The sequence below is a fragment of the Andrographis paniculata genome, unplaced genomic scaffold (genome assembly GCF_009805555.1).
Source record: "Andrographis paniculata isolate CXL003 unplaced genomic scaffold, ASM980555v1 Contig46END, whole genome shotgun sequence".
NCBI classification, from domain to species: domain Eukaryota; kingdom Viridiplantae; phylum Streptophyta; class Magnoliopsida; order Lamiales; family Acanthaceae; genus Andrographis; species Andrographis paniculata.
Genome location: NW_026137580.1, coordinates 609,503 through 627,874, shown reverse-complemented (window position 1 = coordinate 627,874; position 18,372 = coordinate 609,503). Strand labels below are relative to the sequence as shown.

The 18,372-nt window shown below is 33.5% G+C and overlaps 3 protein-coding genes across 5 annotated transcripts; 1 reads left to right on the top strand and 2 right to left on the bottom strand.

The window, feature by feature from the left end:
* The first annotated feature begins 1,157 nt into the window (after positions 1-1,157).
* LOC127252473 (probable polygalacturonase) lies at positions 1,158-3,206 on the top strand. Its single transcript, XM_051276658.1, has 5 exons — positions 1,158-1,499; positions 1,616-1,736; positions 1,819-1,993; positions 2,203-2,273; positions 2,365-3,206. The coding sequence occupies exons 1-5, from the start codon at positions 1,158-1,160 to the stop codon at positions 3,072-3,074; spliced, it is 1,419 nt and encodes a 472-aa protein (XP_051132615.1). The 3' UTR covers positions 3,075-3,206.
* A 922-nt stretch (positions 3,207-4,128) lies between these two features.
* LOC127252608 (protein BPS1, chloroplastic-like) lies at positions 4,129-6,441 on the bottom strand. 2 transcript variants are annotated; one of them, XM_051276852.1, is made up of 3 exons: positions 6,283-6,441; positions 6,118-6,172; positions 4,129-5,402 (listed from the first exon to the last, which is right to left on the bottom strand). In XM_051276852.1, the coding sequence occupies exon 3, from the start codon at positions 5,387-5,389 to the stop codon at positions 4,331-4,333; it is 1,059 nt and encodes a 352-aa protein (XP_051132809.1). In that variant the 5' UTR covers positions 5,390-5,402; positions 6,118-6,172; positions 6,283-6,441; the 3' UTR covers positions 4,129-4,330. The 2 variants fall into 2 exon arrangements, with proteins under 2 accessions (XP_051132809.1, XP_051132810.1); XM_051276853.1 differs by having other exon boundaries at positions 4,129-5,374.
* Positions 6,442-12,940: 6,499 nt separating this feature from the next.
* LOC127252516 (probable serine/threonine-protein kinase At1g01540) lies at positions 12,941-16,066 on the bottom strand. 2 transcript variants are annotated; one of them, XM_051276707.1, is made up of 8 exons: positions 15,517-16,066; positions 14,740-15,053; positions 14,362-14,466; positions 14,149-14,271; positions 13,906-14,076; positions 13,690-13,819; positions 13,386-13,592; positions 12,941-13,280 (listed from the first exon to the last, which is right to left on the bottom strand). In XM_051276707.1, exons 1-8 carry the CDS (start codon positions 15,787-15,789, stop codon positions 13,140-13,142), a joined length of 1,464 nt encoding a protein of 487 aa, XP_051132664.1. In that variant the 5' UTR covers positions 15,790-16,066; the 3' UTR covers positions 12,941-13,139. The 2 variants fall into 2 exon arrangements, with proteins under 2 accessions (XP_051132664.1, XP_051132665.1); XM_051276708.1 differs by lacking the exon at positions 15,517-16,066 and adding an exon at positions 15,312-15,496.
* Between the last annotated feature and the right edge of the window lie 2,306 nt (positions 16,067-18,372).

Here is an 18,372-nt window from a genome sequence, read left to right as displayed (position 1 = left end):
AAGTGAAAAACATAAACTACAGATTTCATCAATTAAATTTCACAAACTAATAATTCATTTCATTTCATGCAAGTACTTCTAAGACTACAATTTAATCATGTATCATTCTACATATATTCTAAATCTTTTATTATTATTACTAATTTTGACATTTTCAAAACTTTTGCAAATTTCCTTTATTCACAAATTATTTTCTCTTTTACTTTCCAAAATAATTTACAAAAACATTTCAAATAAAAACTAAAGACAAATTACTCGAAAAAAAATAGGGATATCGTCCATTGAAAGAAAGCAAATTATGTTGATGTTGTACACTTCCCTCATCGCTTCGATTAGAGTTCTTATTGAGGATTTATCAACAATATATTGATTGTCTCAATCAGCACATAAAAATACTACAAATAGCGTATGAAAGTATAACAGACAACACATATTGTTTAGAGTATTAATATATACCGTCTCTTTTATTTTATGTTTTGTGATAGTAAACTATGTGCGTTGAGATCAATTGTACTTTTCGTTGTATGGACTATTGCCACTTGTAGTTAGTTCATGTGTTGTATAGTATATAAACATATGTTTTGTGTTGTTAGATTTATCTATAATCTATTGTCTAATATACGGTATATATTATTGTGCTATCAGCCTCCACCATTTCTTCATAATCTAATTATACTATCAGCTTATCAGCAGGGTTCTGTTGAGAAAAATAATCTATAGCTTCTAAATCAATCACGGTAACATTTTCCTTGATCCTATTTCAATTAAAAAGGGTAAAATATCATTGTAGACGACTCCCCCCTCATGTTCATGTATATGTAAAAAGGGACAAAGAAAATCCTAAAAAGTGGAAAAAAAAAAAATTAAATAGACAAATCTAGACATAAATCCAAGTGCTACTAAGTCAAATAAAGTCACGAGATAGCCTTCTATAAATAGCCACACTTGTAAAATATACCAAATAGCACATTACCCAAATCCCTTTACAATAACAACCTGTTGCTTTACACAACTTTAAGTAAGACCCTCTTTTTTCTTTTATAATTTTTCTTGTTTATAATATTTTTGTGTTTCTAAATTTTTCTTGTTTATAACTTTTATTCCATTGGGTTTTCCCTGTGATCACTCCCTAGAGAAGAGATTTTGTTACCTGACAGATGAATGCCCCAATTCAGATGCTGCTTCTGGTGGTTTGGGGAGTTCTGATTCTGAAACAAGCCGAGTGCCGCAAGGATCCAAGAATATTAGACCCTGTTGAGTACTCAGCCATCAGCTGCAGAAATCACAGTGCATCAATAGTGGATTTTGGTGGTGTTGGAGATGGGAAAACACTCAATACAAAGGCCTTTCAGGCCGCAATTACTCACCTGAGCCGATATGCATCGGATGGCGGGGCTCAGCTGCTTGTCCCTGCTGGTAAATGGCTCACAGGGAGCTTCAATCTCACCAGCCATTTCACTCTCTACCTGCATAAGGATGCAATTCTTCTTGCTTCTCAGGTGTGTGTGGGTGGTGGGGTGGGGGCGGGGGGGGGGGGGGTTTATAACACATAGAAAGCTACAAACAATAGAAAATCAAGTTGAAGTACTGAGTTGTATATTACTTTGATTTTCAGGACATAAAGCAGTGGCCTGTGGTAGATCCTCTACCATCATACGGGCGAGGAAGGGATGCAGCAGGGGGAAGGTACATCAGTCTTATATTCGGATCTAATCTTACTGATGTTGTTATCACAGGTAGCAGGATACTCCAAAGCTCTTTATACATACATTTAGAGGGTGTAATTGTGTATTTACCTACCATATGTATGTTTATCAGGGGAGAATGGTACTATTGATGGTCAGGGAGCTGTGTGGTGGCAGCAGTTTCACAAGAAAAAGCTACAATACACAAGGCCATATCTAATTGAAATTATGCACTCAGATAATATACAGATATCCAATCTAACACTTATCAACTCTCCTTCATGGAATGTTCATCCTGTATACAGCAGGTTCTCTCTCTATCTCTCTCTATCTATATATATCATCTATTTGAGTTTGAGGAATTCATTATGAACACTTCTCATGCTTGTTAAGTAAAATAGTAGAGATTTAAGGCTAAAGTCAGTCAATATTCTTACCACACATAACTACATAAGCTCATGTGTTTCTAAGTTTTAGAGGGAGTGACATGATTTCTTAATGTTCTAAAACATTGCAGCAATATAATTATTCAAGGGATTACAATTCTAGCACCAGTAAGGTCCCCAAACACAGATGGAATCAATCCAGGTGTTTATTATTTCTCAAATCCCATCAATAAATCAATCTACAGTCTCACACATGCATTTCTAATGTCCCAAGTATCTCACATGATGTTCAGATTCTTGCACAAACACAAGAATAGAGGATACTTACATAGTCTCTGGCGACGACTGCGTGGCAATCAAAAGCGGATGGGATGAGTATGGCATAAAGTATGGTATGCCCACAAAACACATGATAATCCGACGTCTCACCTGTATTTCACCATACAGCGCTGCCATAGCATTAGGGAGTGAAATGTCAGGTGGAATTCAGGATGTCCGAGCACAAGACATAACAGCCATTCGGACAGAGTCGGGAGTTCGAATCAAGACAGCAGTAGGGAGGGGAGGCTATGTCAAGGACATATACGTAAAAGGCATGAATCTGCATACTATGAAATGGGCTTTCTGGATTACTGGAAACTACGGCTCCCACGCTGACAGTCACTACGATCCAAACGCCTTACCAGTGATCAAAGGCATCAATTACAGAGACGTGGTGGCAGAGAATGTATCAATGGCTGGTAGGCTGGAGGGGATCTCAGGTGACCCCTTCACTGGCATTTGCATGTCTAATGTGACAATTGGAATGGCGAAGAAAACCAAGAAGGCCCCCTGGACTTGCAGTGAGGTCGAGGGTAAGTCAAGCGGGGTTGTGCCACCACCATGCAACCTGCTGCCCAACACAGGAAAAGGGAAAATGAACATGTGTGAATTTCCCTCAGACAGTTTAGATATCGAAAACATAGAGATGCAAAAATGCTCTCACAGGAAGACATATATATAATACCAGCAAGATTGCAGGCAATTGTGGTTTATTAGAAAAATAGCATCTCTTTGTAACTGTGTTGTGCCATTTGGACTACACTTGCTCCAAAAATTTCACTCAGTTTATGCTCAACATCAGCACTTTCACTTACACTATAAATCTTCCATAGAATAGAAATACAGCCAAATAAAATGCTGTAACACAAGATGTCAAGGCCTAAACCCTAGTGGCCTAGGGTAGCAACAACATTACTAAGAACTTAAAACAGAATTTCGAAAACTACAATAAATCAATACCCAAAACCAGCAAACAAACAGGAAGTTTAACTATGGCAGAATGGACATTTGAGAGATCATTTCATTTTAATTCAAATTCAGAAGTAGAATTAGAAACACATAAGAAATATAGATCTAGATCAAAAACAACTACATAATTGCGAAATTAGGGAACAGAAAATCGAAACCTCAACCATGAAACCGATCAGACCTCCGCGTTGTTCAATTTCACCACATCTAGCCGAGCATAATAGCAGCAGATCGATCTAGGGTAAACAAGCTAGCAATTCTAAACAGTATTTATAGAAATCAGAAACCGATTACAGAATAGCGCCAATTTAACTAAATAAATAAGCATATGGCGTAAAGCCTACATACATGCTTAAATTCTCTCATGCACACCATTCTGCGCAAACGTAAATGCTGTATTAAAGTCCCTCATACGATACAGAAAGGGAAGAGAAATGAGAAATTCTTCAGAGAATGGTCGTTGGAATTGCAATCTGCAAATGCAAATGCAAATGCAAATGCAAATTTCTTGGATTTGGTGATGTCGCGGAATGATTCCGCATATCCATACTACACATGGCTTCGTTGCTTCTTTTGTGTTTCCCAGTCAGACCAATCCAAAGTCCGAATTTTATGGATTTTTTTTACAGTAAGATTACGCTTAACTAAAAATTTACAATGCTAAAGTTGATTCTTTTATGTTCATTGTTCAGATAATGTCATATAAGATGTAAATGCAATGCCGAATGCAAACAACCATTGAGTGCAAAAGAAGAAGAACCAAACCATACAGCAAACACACTTACATTTATACATTACATATAAGTTTATCACATACTCATCGATTATAACATTGCAACAAACAGCCCCCGATATACTGCAACAAAACCAACATATATAGACATCAAACATTCTACATTCAACGATAAAACATGACATTGAATACCTCATTTGCATCGGTTGCAGATTCGGTATGTACATACAGAGGGTTCACCTCACAGCCTGGCTTTCAAAACTGTGGCTTCTCTGCAAATGATTCGATACATTACCACTGTTCCTGAGGTTGCCAAGCAGAGCATCGCGCCCGGTTAGAACAACTTGGAAGAATCTGTCCACCTCCTTGGCGAGCTGGTCCAGGCCCCGGGAGAATTGGTCAGCTGAAGTTTCCAAATCAGATTTCAATTCATGTATTGCTTCGGCTTGAATGGGACTAACGCCGTCTTGCACAATCGGATACAATGTCTTGACACTGGCGTCGACAGCTTCTAGTTCTTCCAACACTGTGAGAGCACCGTTAGAATATCTGTTTCTGATTTCAGTATTCACAAAAGTTTGGAGATCAGTGAACGCTTCCGCCCACAATGTCTCCCGAGCTTGTATGTCGATCATCTTGTTTGCAGAACCAGACAATGCAGCGGCGAAAGCACTGCATATAAATAGAGTCACTGCCTTCACTCCGTACATGGCTCGCATCAAAACTTTTCCCTTAGAAGAGTTCTTGATTTTAGGAAGGTCTAATGCCAGGACAAGACTTTCCATCGCGGAGAAGCATTTGTCGAGTCTAGGATTCTTACAGCCCACATGCTGCTTCCAACCATCCAGCGACGAGCGAGCCTTCACAAACTGGTTTTCCGAAGCACTGCCCAAGGTATGCAATGCGCTTTGAAGGAAAAGGTGGCCCTGATTCAGTTGAGAAATCTCTGAGTTGAAAGCGATGCAGATGTCCAACAACTTCACACTGCTGTCAAGGTACACGTCGATCCACTTTTCATCCCAATCACAGACCGGTAGTTCAAGTTCAGTGATAAGAACCTTAATCTCGGTGTGAATTCCACACAGCGATTCCATTGCGCTTCTCAACCAAAACATACTAAGAACATCTTCCTTTTCAGCTGGTTTAAGCTTTACAAGATGCTTTGCTATTGACTCCTCGAAATCTTTTAGCAATTCAAGGAGCTTGGGAGGGAGGCACGATGCCTTGGGCATCATCATGCGGAACGGGTTTCCAAATGAGAGAAACGGTTTGTGTGGGTCCTGTGGGCGACTCATTTTGATACAATTACTGAATTTACAAAGACAGAGGAACGCATAAGACAAAAGAAAGGGCGACTGAATATCGAAAGAGAGGATACAAGAACTCCATAAATATTCAGCCTTGAGGAAATAAACATCAGAGCAGCAATGTCTTTAGTTGAAATTCAGCCCAATCAGAAATTAGAATAACCAAAATCTATAAGGATGGAATTGTGGCAACCAAGCAACAAATTAAACCCGAAACTATAGCATCCTCCATTGACAATCCAAATTCATCCACACAACACAGAGAACTAAATAACATAGCTGAAAACGTCCTAAGAATGGTTCAAGCACTTAAGATCATTTGCCTAACAGCCAGTTTTTTAAGATCTACAAAGTCATCACTCAATCTGCACTTTACAGTTACATAATAGGAGTACATAATGGATAATCGAGATGAAAAGATTAAATTGAAGACAAGGCTCCGTTCAGAGAAACTTAGCCGATGTGTTAATTCAACAGCAAACAGTTGCAATAAATATAAATAACACTGAGCCTGGTCATTAGATCCACAACCAATAGTGGCAATTAACATCCCAAATTGAACGCAAACACAAAGTCCAGCTCTACATACATCAAACAATAGCAGGAAAAAAAAAAAAAAAAAAAAAGCAACACAGATTTGTTCAAGTATACAAATCAAACAGACACAGTAAGAACAAAAGAAAGACTAAAGATTAACAATCAATGGAAGAACTTACTCCTTTGTCGGTGTTCGCCGATTAAACGCGGAAAGGGGTTAAAAGATCCGCCGATCTTCAAAATTAAAAACACAAAAAAGTTTCAAATCCAAGCCAAACTCTTGATCAGTAATCGTAGAACATCGTGCAAGAAACACAATCAAGCTAAGTGAGAGAGACCCGTACCTGAAACAGCTGCCGGAGATATTAGTGAAGCTTCAAAGAAAGTCTTTGTTAGGGTTTCGTTAACATGTGGAAATGGTGAATTCAAAGGAATGATAAGATCTGGCTGTAATTGATGTTGAACATGGACACGTGTTGATATATTAGTGGATATCTAAATTAAGCTGTCATTTTGGACGGCAAGGATGCAGATTAGTTTATTATGGCCGGTGGAGATCCGACCGTTAATTATATATACATCCAAGTGGGAAAAAAAAAAAAAAAAAAAAAAAAAAAAGTAGGCAACAATGACAAGTGGTACTATATTTTAACAAATAAAAAAGAGAAGAAGAAATTGGATAAAATTAACAGTTGTTGGCTTTTCTTTCAAACCAGAAGACAATTTCCCCCTCTACTGAAATACAGTGCACTATAATTCAATCAATACTAAGGGTGTGTTTGTTTGAGGGATTTGTTTGGATTTCCGATATTCATCCTATTTTTTCTCCCCAAAAATATCAAATCAAATACCTATTTTGTATTTTTTATATTATACTAAAAATTAATTTTACATTCAAAACATCACATCAGCACCTATTTATATCACATCATCCAACTATTCAAATTCAAAATTTTTACTATTCAAATCCCAACTCAAAATCCAATCCCTCAAACAAACACACCTAAATAGATAAATAAATAAGACTAAAAATTAATTTTGATCCTAATCAAACCTATTTTTTTTTTAATTTTTGGTCAAATCCAAAAATAATTATCAAAATTGATCCCATACAAAAAATAAATTATCATTTTTGGTCTCATTGACGTGGTCATAACGAAAGCTGATGTAACAAATGATCTGGAACAAATACGGTCGTGTTAATTATAACACGGTTGTGTTGTTTTAATTAAACAATATATCACTGTTCAAAACTAAACACCCCCGTGTTCAAAGCAGAGCATCCCTAGCTTGAAAGTTGAGTCCTACGTTCGATCCTAGGTGGGTGCGTGTGTAAATTCGACAATATGCAAAATCGAAACTGAACTCCTCTTAAGTTTCACCACATTCTTGCTCTAAATTTTACAACATTCTTGGGCAGCAGGAGTCAGGATATGAGCAAGCTCAGGGCTACTTGAATCCGAAAAATAAAACAAAAAGAAAATAAAGAATGCATTTGAAAACTTAGAAACAAATAAAACTGATCACCAATGCATAGAAGTACAAAAATCAAGAAGTTTTTTTCATGATGTCCCTTTCACAACCTAATTTCACTATGCTACTTCGAATTTGAGAAGCCATGGGAAGCACATCAATATTCTGACAGTTCACTATATCAACATGTTCCAGTTCATCCTCTTGCAAGCTCAATTGAGCCTTTAGGTTCTCCACATCTCTATCTGTAATTCCTCTCTGCGCATAAGAAGGCTCGTTGCTGCCTTGATCCTTTTCTGCCTCATTCAATGTTTTCAAATTGGAGAAATATTCTAAGGAGATATAAGTTCTCAAGTATCTCTGTACCTTAGGCCGAATCAATTCCAAGAGTTAATGAACTTGAGTCATCATTGAACTCAACTTCTTCAATAGCATCCGGGAAATCTGTCCTATTATGTCATCAGATGGCTTGTAGTTTGTTTGCTCTTCTCTGGCTCCATCCAACAACATACAGTCTGAGCAATTTGAGTGCACAAGGTCTCTCCAAACTCGGTAATGTAAGACATATTGTTTGGTGAAATCTCAACTGAACCAAAGTTTATCTCTTTAGTTGGATCAGCAGTTAGAGTTCTTGGATCATCTTTAATCGCCTTCATACACAGGTGTTCTTCTTCATCCTCATCTAAACACCAGTGGCTCCATACGATCTTCCAAGAAATAACTTGTACCGGATAGCTCCCCTAGGTGAGCTAAAGAAAGATCCTCGTTAATGGATAAGGCCAAGACCAATTGTTTGCCCTCATAATGCCGGAAATATGCACTATAACACACAATTTGTCGCTATTTACTTTTGAGGTAGTGTATTTCTTATGTTCTCCTACAGCTGAAAACTTATATGCAAAATAGTTTATTAAAACAACCAGCCACTAATCAATTTATATGTAAGAGATTCGCAGAACAAACAGGCAAATCTTCATAAATAGAAGAATATGAATAAGAACATGTGTATCGAATCTCAACAAATAGAACACGGGGTGCCTACATAATGATTTCCTTACTAAGTTTTCAAAAACTAAATGACAAAGAGTGACAATAATGAATGCACGCTTACTGAATGATTTGTAATGATCTTTCAACATGTTTCAATTATTAAAATATCCGAAAAGCCGGTGAGTTCATAAATTCAACAGAATGTGCACCACTACATCAAAATTTAATACATAATCTGAACTAACTTTTCAATCATTATGCATGCTGGTTACTAAAAAATGATCACAGACAAGAAAATCGAAAAAAAAAAAAAAAAAAAAAAGAAATTATACAAGCATGCCTCATAGAGCAAATTATGTTCATTTCTATTGTTTCCTTGCACCTCTGAAACATGATAAACTCCCATAGTATCCCAATATAGTCTTGTACAATAGCATGACACAATAGAATATATATATATATATATTATATACCTGCAAGAGATTTGATTGCGGGGCCTCACAATTCCCATTGCATAGTAACATATTTCAAAGAAAAATGTGAAATAAACAGTATATAAAATGCCCATGAAGAAATGAGCTAATAAATTCCATGAGTCCAAAAGGCAAGTTTTAGTTTACAAAGCTTACCCTGCAAAGTCTTGATCTTCACAGAGGTCAACATCAAAAGCATCCAGCTCGAATCTATTCGGCAAGGTGTTGCAAAGCTCTGAGGCTTGAGTCATTGTTATATTCTATCCTGAAAGCCTCACAACAGCTTGTTCAGGAGGTTTTCACAGTTATCATTCAGATACTCAGCCTTTTCTGTGCATATCCTCGCAACGCCAAGTAGAAGGAAGGCTAAGATTCTATCGATTTAGCTTAGGAACTTCCTCCTTAAGAATCATATCTGAAAAGAATCCAAACTAAAAAAATGAGAAAACATGCACCAAAATAGGAGGATCCCTGACATGGTGTAAACAAGTTCAGATTCTTACTAGGTAATAATACACAATCTTCCAATGTGGAGATGCAAATGGATGCTACAAACTGTATTCATTCTTACCATTACAAGATATAAATCTCACAAACCCTAGTTCTCAGATATATCTAACCTATGGGCAAAGAATAGATTCTTACTATTGAATGCAACCACAAAAGGAAGCGCAATACATCCAAATGTCAGTAAAACTGTAATCACTCATTCAAGCACAATACAAATTCCAACAGAAGCAGGAACATTAGTCTGCTGGAGTTGATCCTTCTTCAGCCTTCTGTAACAATGAATGGCCATCCAAACGAAGCCCAACGCCAACCAGATTAGAGACGACAAAATAAGGTAACAGGGGCCGATGGAGGTTGGAATTGAACGAAGCTAAAAAAATAAAAAATAAATAAGAGAGCGTGCCAATCAATAATTTTTTATTTTTATTTATTTATTATTATTTTATTTTTATTTTTTTTTGAGTTTTTTGAAAATTTGAAAAAAGAAAAAGTAAAAAGTTACTATTAATTTGATATTTTGTAAAAAAAAAAAATATATTTAATATGATATTTTGTGTAAAATAAATAGTATCAAATGAATGAAAGTATCTAGTATAAACAAAATCATAATTTTTTTTATTGTATTATTTAAATTAAAACATTAAAATTTCACTTTTAAATCAAATCAAATTATTATTTTTGAAAATTTTTAAAATTATCTATTGCACATTAAATCAATTATGAATTTACATGGGAGAAGTTACACATGAAATAAATATAAAAAATGGATATATCCCCGGGAACCATTTTCCTTCATTCTACTCCCTTCATCCTAAATTTATAGTCTCGATTGTGTTCGGCACAGGGATTTAAGGAATATTAATATTATATTTGTAGTGAATAAAAAATACGGATAAAAAATTTTTTTACCTCTATGAGTGTATTAGTGTAAAAAGTAGTGGCAATTGTGTAATAATAATGAAAAAGTAAGTGTAGTTTTATAGTGATATGATTATTTATAGAAATGAGATTATTATTTTGAGACGGACAAAAATAGTAAACAGAACTATTGTATTGGACGGACGGAGTATTATTATTTTTTTATGTATATTTTTTATCTTCAAGCATATTGCTTTATTTTATTTAATTTTTTCCTTTAATTTTCAAGTTCCTTTTTTATTTTTTTATATTTAATGTAACCTACATTTTTTTTATTTATTGGATTATTAGATCATCTCAAATATGACGTGCAAGAACTCACCTAAAAACTTTTGAGTTAGGCCAGGATCCACTATTGTATCCGTCTCTTTGGATGATTGGATTTTAAATAAACGGTTAATCAAACATTTATTTTTTATTTTTTAATTAATTTTACATTCTAAATATCATATCAACACATGTTTATATCACATCATACCTACCACTGTTCAAATTCAAAATTTTTACTATTTAAATCTCAATTCAACATCCAAACCCCCAACAAATACACCCTGTATAGACCACCAAAGGTAATTTACAATGATAATTATATTACATGTATAAAAAATATATAAATAAATAAAATTATCTTATTAAATAATTATTATAATTTAAATTTTTTACTGTTTTAATTTCAAAAATACAATTGCTAGTATTTTGACTATAATCCATAATTCTATTTTTTATTTTTAAAAAATAATCTTCATTTTATTTTATATAATATTTTAAATTAATTTTTATATTTACAATTAATGTTATCTCTTAAAACATATTATAAATAAATAAATAAATATGCAAAAATTTAAAAATTAAAAAGAAGAATTAAAAAAATAAAAAATAAAATAGCACAACACTGTAAAATGGCTGCTACAGTGCAATAGCATAAAATGGTGTTAAAAATGAGGCAAATTGAAGTATATAAACTCAATTTATGTCACATTGGATTTGAGATGCTCCTATGATGTTCCGTAAAAAAAAATGTAGTCAGAGAAATATACATATTCTTATTAATCTTATTTTATCTTATTCATCCCGTATATAGATAAATGTAGAGAATTTTGTATTATTTTATTTTTATATTTTTAAAAGTATATTATTTTAATCTTATAAAGCATCACATTAATTTATTATTCAAATAGTCTTTTATTATTTTTTAAAATATTTCACTAATATTTTATTGTACAAAATATCGTATCTAATTTATTATTTAAACAAAAAAATTACCAAAAATATTTTTTATGAATTATCACTCGTTAAAAAAAATAAAAAAATCCTGATTAATTATTTATTTTCAATCAATTCATTCAAATAATCACATTTTTTACATTTTAATTTTGTTATACCAAAGAAGAGAATGAATTTTATATTTATACCAAAAATCCCCTAGTCTCTCCCCTCTCTCTCTCTCTATATTAGTTGCCTTCTAATATGATATCAAAATTTCAAAATAAATAAAATAACTCATTAAAGACTAGATATTCATAGGTTTTTTTTTTTTTTTTGTTGATATTCAATTTTATTTTGATTTAAGTAAAATAATATAAGTGTAATATTTATCAGATTTTATTTGTTGGGGGGAGGGGGGTAGAAAATACAACAATTATATAATAACAATAAAATAGATATAAATTGCAAAATTTCTAAGTAATTTCTATACAAATGTGATAAATTTGGTCCGATTCCAAATCAGATTTAAAAACTATCTAACTTAAACGTGACCCAAACTTAAAAATTAGGCACAACCATATCTCAGTTTGAAACTTGAATAAAATTTATTAATAATATTTTGTTTACGCGTACAATTTTCAGTTGAAAAATATATATTAGTCTAGATGGGTAATCATGCTCTCGGCAATTATTATATATTTTGGAATATGTCTAAAATTTTAACAAATTGGGGGCCAAATTCAATATCCAGATCCGGATCCGGATCCAACACGGTTTCCAGAACCCATATTTGATATTGTCATATTGTGTGTGTGTAAATTGAATATTCCTATAATTATCTTTATAAAATGAAAATGTGATGACCAGAAAGACAGACCCTTTCATTAACTAACTATAAATTGAATATTCCTATAATTATCTTTATACAAACTTATTTTCATGACCAAAAATAATAATGTCGTCCACTCCACTGAAAATCCATTTATTTATATATATATATATATCCCATAAAAACAATTATATCTAACAAGACAAGCAAAAACAAATACTATAACAAACCAATTTGTCCTTGCCTTACCTTACTACCGTTTGGTGTGGTGTCCAATGACGCCAAGTTTCACAACATTTCTCTGTCTGTTTCTGTCTCTGTCTCTGTCTCTGTCTAATCTCTATCCAACAAACAAATACAAATTAAATGGTCCCAATCCAATCCAAATTCAATGTGTGTGCTAGCAAACTGATTTCTAACAACTAAAATTCATAAATCCATCACCCTAATTTATAAGTTCTATTCCTACACGCATCCTTCTTCATCAACCTCCTTCCTTGTCTAACAAATACTAAAAGGCCGTTATGCATGATCATCAATCAAGCCTTACCCAACCACCTCATATTAAGACATTACAATCCAATCAACTCTCTAAATATGGCGAAAGCGAAAGCAATTCATCGATCCATCGATCAATCAATAAATAAAATCAATGAAAGCATCATATCATATCAAGTAGCAGCAAACAATGGCTACACCTACACCACTACTTTCTTGTAAAATTCTTCCTACATATAAATGGCACCCAACAGGCAGCATTGCGAAACAATATATCTCAATCATTCATCAACTCATCACAACCTTAACGCCACCTAGTATTCAATTTATGGTACCTAAAGCTGTCGTTTTCGCTAGTGCTAGAAATACCTGTCGCCCCCGACTCAATGCCTGACTCGTTGTTTCCTCTGGAAAAGCTCGCAGATTCTTGAGCAATTTGCCAATCCTGCAATCACACAAACATCACAGCAAATCAAAATTTCAAATAATAACTCAAATTTGTTTTTTTGAGGCATTACTCAATCAATGGTGGAGGAACTTTCAAACGCACTTGGGATAGTAAGTTTTCGGATTCTAGCATGTTTATGACATGTCCAATTTTTGGTCTTTTCTGGGCATCCGGATCAACACATCGAAGGGCTACCAAGATCACACGTTTCAGCGCTTTTGAAGGGGGTTGTTTGGGCAACTTAGGATCTACGACTTCCTCAGATCTTCGGTCACCAACCATTGTCTTCAGCCAATCAACCAAATTATTCTAAAAAATATTTCCAGATAGATAAACACATCAATTAATATCGACGTACACATGAAAAATCCCAAGTAATTTTAGTACTCTTGGAATTCAAACTAACCTCTCCTGCCGGTCGACTATAATCAACAGGAGATCGCCCTGTGATCACTTCCATTATCAGTACACCGAAGCTATAAATATCACTCTTCTCTGTTAGCATGCCTGTGCAGGCATATTCGGGAGCTACGTATCTGGAAAACAAATCAAAAGTATTAAAGAGCTGGGAGAAGCCAAAATTGCAAGAAGCTTTGGTTCATTACAAAAACAAGGAACTAACCCGAAAGTTCCCATCACCCGTGTGGACACATACGAATTCTCTGAACTGAAAACTTTAGCGAGCCCGAAATCCGACAGCTTAGGATTCCATGATCGATCAAGAAGTATGTTGCCTGATTTGATGTCTCGATGTATGACCTTCGGTTCAAGACCCTCGTGTAGATAAGCCAATCTGCCGTAAGGAAGAGAATGAAATAAACACGAGTAGACAGCAATGAGCTATAAATGTATGAAGAGGCTGTACCCCTTTGCAGTCCCGATTATTATGTTCATACGAATGTCCCATGTCAATGGGCTAACTTCGCCTACATCTCCATGAAGCCATTGGTCCAAATTTCCGTTATCAATATATTCATAAACAAGCATCCTATATGAATACAAGTCGAACGAACTTTTCAAGTTTGATGTTTAAAAATGTGAAAATTTAGAATGATAGAAATGGAATAGTTATAGATACCTGTGAATCCCTTCGACACAATATCCCAATAGTCGCACAAGATTCTTGTGTCGAACACGCCCAATTGCTTCCATCTCCACCATGAACTCTTTCTCAGCTTGACCCCTAAGATACATACATATATATATATATATATATATTGTGCACAAACATAACATACTATCCAAATTAGAAGATCCCGCATTCAAACTCTAAAAGGTCCACATATCGCGTGACAAAATCATTTAATAATTCAAACGATCAATTCCCAAATTTAAATGAAGTGACGATGCATTCAAACGAATTTAACAATGATGAAGCACTCCAGCAAACAAAAAAGTCCACAATCACAACCTCACAAGCAACATATCTCCACAGTAAAAGATTGAGCTCTCATACCTGTTGTTCAACAAATTCTTTATCGCAACATGTGTGTTGTCGGCCAGGGCCCCCAAATACACAATACCATATCCACCTTCACCAATCACATTCTCATCAGAGAATCCATTGGTGGCGTCCTCAAGCTCCCGTAGAGTAAACCACCTTCCCCACCCCAAATGCGAAACCTCTGGCAACGACACCCCACTGGCTTCTCCAAGTGATGGCCGATCGGACACACTGGTGGCCCTGCTCTCGCCGCTCAATGCTCCCCTCTCTGGATAAACAACTCGGTGCTCCACCTTGCCCATGTTGATCTGTATTTCCGGTGCAGCCTAACAAAAGTGAACAAAAGATTGCCAGGATATATAAAAACAATTTTAAACTTGATGGCAAACCAGGCTACAAAAATAAGACTATCACTGTCGTAGAACATGGGATGATAAGGTTATTGTCCAATTTTACCGATCCATAAACTAAATTCAATACAAGGTCATAATCAGAGAGAGTATTGAACCTGTGAGTATTGAAGATAATGACATTTAATCCTAAAGAACAGTTGAATTCCAGAAATTAAGAACAAAGATATTTACCGGTTGAAGATGATATACTTTGCTGCAGCTCAAAGGAAACTCGATTCGTTGAAGAAGAACATCGAAATGATTATGAATGGATGTAAAAAAATCAACAAATTCCATATTGAGCCTTGATTTTTTTATTTTTATTTTCCCCAAATAGCAATGGTAAAAGCAATAATTTATGGAGTAATTTTAACTTAAATGGATCTCAACTTCATACCGCAGACACCATTGGACGTTGGTCGGCGGGGGCAGTTTCCTTGGAGGCGATACGAGTAATTTCACAACGTCCTGCGATTTTTTCCGAACGACGGCGGCGGCCGCGGAGTCGGCGGCGGCGAGAGGCGGTGATGCAGCAGAGAGAAAAGAGGAAGAGGAAGAGCACAAAAACCGCTCCAACGACCACTCCGATCACCACCCATAGACGGAGGCCAAAAATAGAGGTCTTCTTCGACAGCTCGCGGTTCACAAACGCCGGATTGAGCACCGACATTCTTCCGATGGATTCAACCCCTACTTTCTCCACCTGTATGTATTGTTAACCGCCACGCCCCAAATATACACTTCAGATTGCGGAAATCAAACGAAATGAAAACCGCACTTTTCCAATTGAAAATCCAATTGTTAGCAACAAACAAAAAGAAAGTTGAAACAGGAATCTATTGACGCGTAGTCATGTTAAAGTACAGAAAATGACGGTTCGGCGGCGGCGGCGCGTGGGGTATACGCCTATTCCATTCCGCCGGAGGAGCAGCAGCTATATTGCTAGATATGGGAAAGTGAGAATCCCACTGTAATAAACCAACGGCGAGTGCTCCTAATTTAACGTGGTCCCGGGAGCAAAAACGCCTGGATCGATATACACCGTCGATCCTTCTGACACGGACGCAGATGAATTCTATACTGTAGATTTAATGGGATTTGGAGTCCCATGATCTTTCAAGAATAAATAACTTAATTATTTCTTCTAAAATTTTTGTAATTCAAGAATCAATCAATATTTTTGTAGTAACTTCGACTTTCGATAAATATTATAAATATACATATATAATGAAATAAAAAAAAAATTAAAATTCATATTTTATGTATAATATTATTTCTTCCGTCCTACTCTAATGGTCATATTTATTTTTTTTGTCATCGTATTTAATATTAAGTATATTTTTATATTTATATAATTTTGTATACAAATATTATTATAATTGTATTATAAGATATTAATAGAAGTATTTTTGTCATTTTTCCTTAATTTGTATTTACGTTTTCATATAATAATTAATATTCAAATATAAAAAACCACTACAATTAACCAAAATAATTAATATTCAAATATAAATAAATTCAAAATACTTTTTCATTCGAAAAAAAAAAAAAAAAAAAAAACTAAAACTTTTTAATCATGTAAATGTTCGCCTACAAATTACAAATTCATTTTTATTTATCTGAAAATAAAATTATAGATATACTTTAATTGTAACAATGGTAACAGAAATAATTACATTAACTAGTCAAAAAATTTACATTTAATTCTCAATATTAAGTTTATCGAGTTTAAACTAACGAGGATTTGGATTTTTTTTTTTTTAATAATGCAAATATATTATTTTCCATACAATTACTTTGTATAAGAAAAATTAAAGGGTAAAAATGTCAAAATATTTTATATATTTTCAATAAATAATAAAATATTATTATTTTTTAATCTATTACAAAACCTCAAATGATCATTTCGAGTAGGCTTGAGGAAGTATTTATTATTCGTAATGGGTAGGGTGTCGAATGGTATCGTTCAACACACTAGGGTGTGTTTGTCTGGGGGATTGGATTGGATTTATACTATTCATCCAATTTTTTTTCTCCAAAAAACATCAAATCAAATACCTATTTTTTATTTTTTATATTATATTAAAAATCAATTTTACATTCATAATATCACATCAAACACCTATTTATATCGCATCATACAATTATTCAAATTCAAAATTTTTACTATTCAAATTTCAATTCAAAATCCAAACCCCCCAAACAAACACACGATTGCATAAATATAAATAATATGCTATAACAGCTCGATAGACAATATACAATTTATGTTAATATAACACAAATATAATATATAAACCTAAAATATATGACAATGATGCGCATATATGTTACTATTAATCTGACAACATATCATATATTAGCATAATGCAGACAAACAATATTCAATTTATGTTAATATAATACAAAATAACACATGTTAAATATAAACTGATAGCACATAACATTCCACACAATTCACATCACCATTGGTCTCAACTCATATCATATATTGATATCACAAAATATATAATACCTCGTCATCCGAATCATATGTATTTATTTATTTTTTGCATATAAAATTTTAGTATATTAGTATTTTATAGTTAATAATACAATAAAAAAATAAAGAAAATAATTTTATCTTTAAACTCGTTTACTTTTTAATACCATTATTTATAATTAAAGTAAAAAATATTTCATTAAATATATATATACATTAAATTGGTCAAACAAAAATGACAAAATAGTTACATATAACTAATAATACATGTCAATAGTATAACAAATACATAGTTGTTGCAATATATGGTGCTACAGCTTTATTCTTTCTTTAATTTTCTTCCACACTTTTTCCAAAAAAAAAAAAAAAAAATTAATACGCTGTTCATTCATTATTTTTATATTATTTTATGCAATTTTTTATATTTCATATTAAAAAAAATAAAATTCCAACAATTTTACAAAAACAAACATGTCTAATTAGGTTTAATATAACGAACTATTTTTGGACAAAGAAAATATTGTGTAACATATGATTGAATAATATGAAGTGATAATTATAAAAATATCTATTGTGTTCATTATTTGACTACATGTATCGAAACAATTCCCAACTCATGCAATTTCTCTTTGAATGTGTAGAAATTCTAAGTTCATATTTACATATATTGTCTTTCTATATAATCAATTTTTAAATTTTTGGTAATATGATAAACTAACGAGTCTTAATTTGGAAGAGTACAATTGTCAAAAAAAAAAAAAAAATAATAAT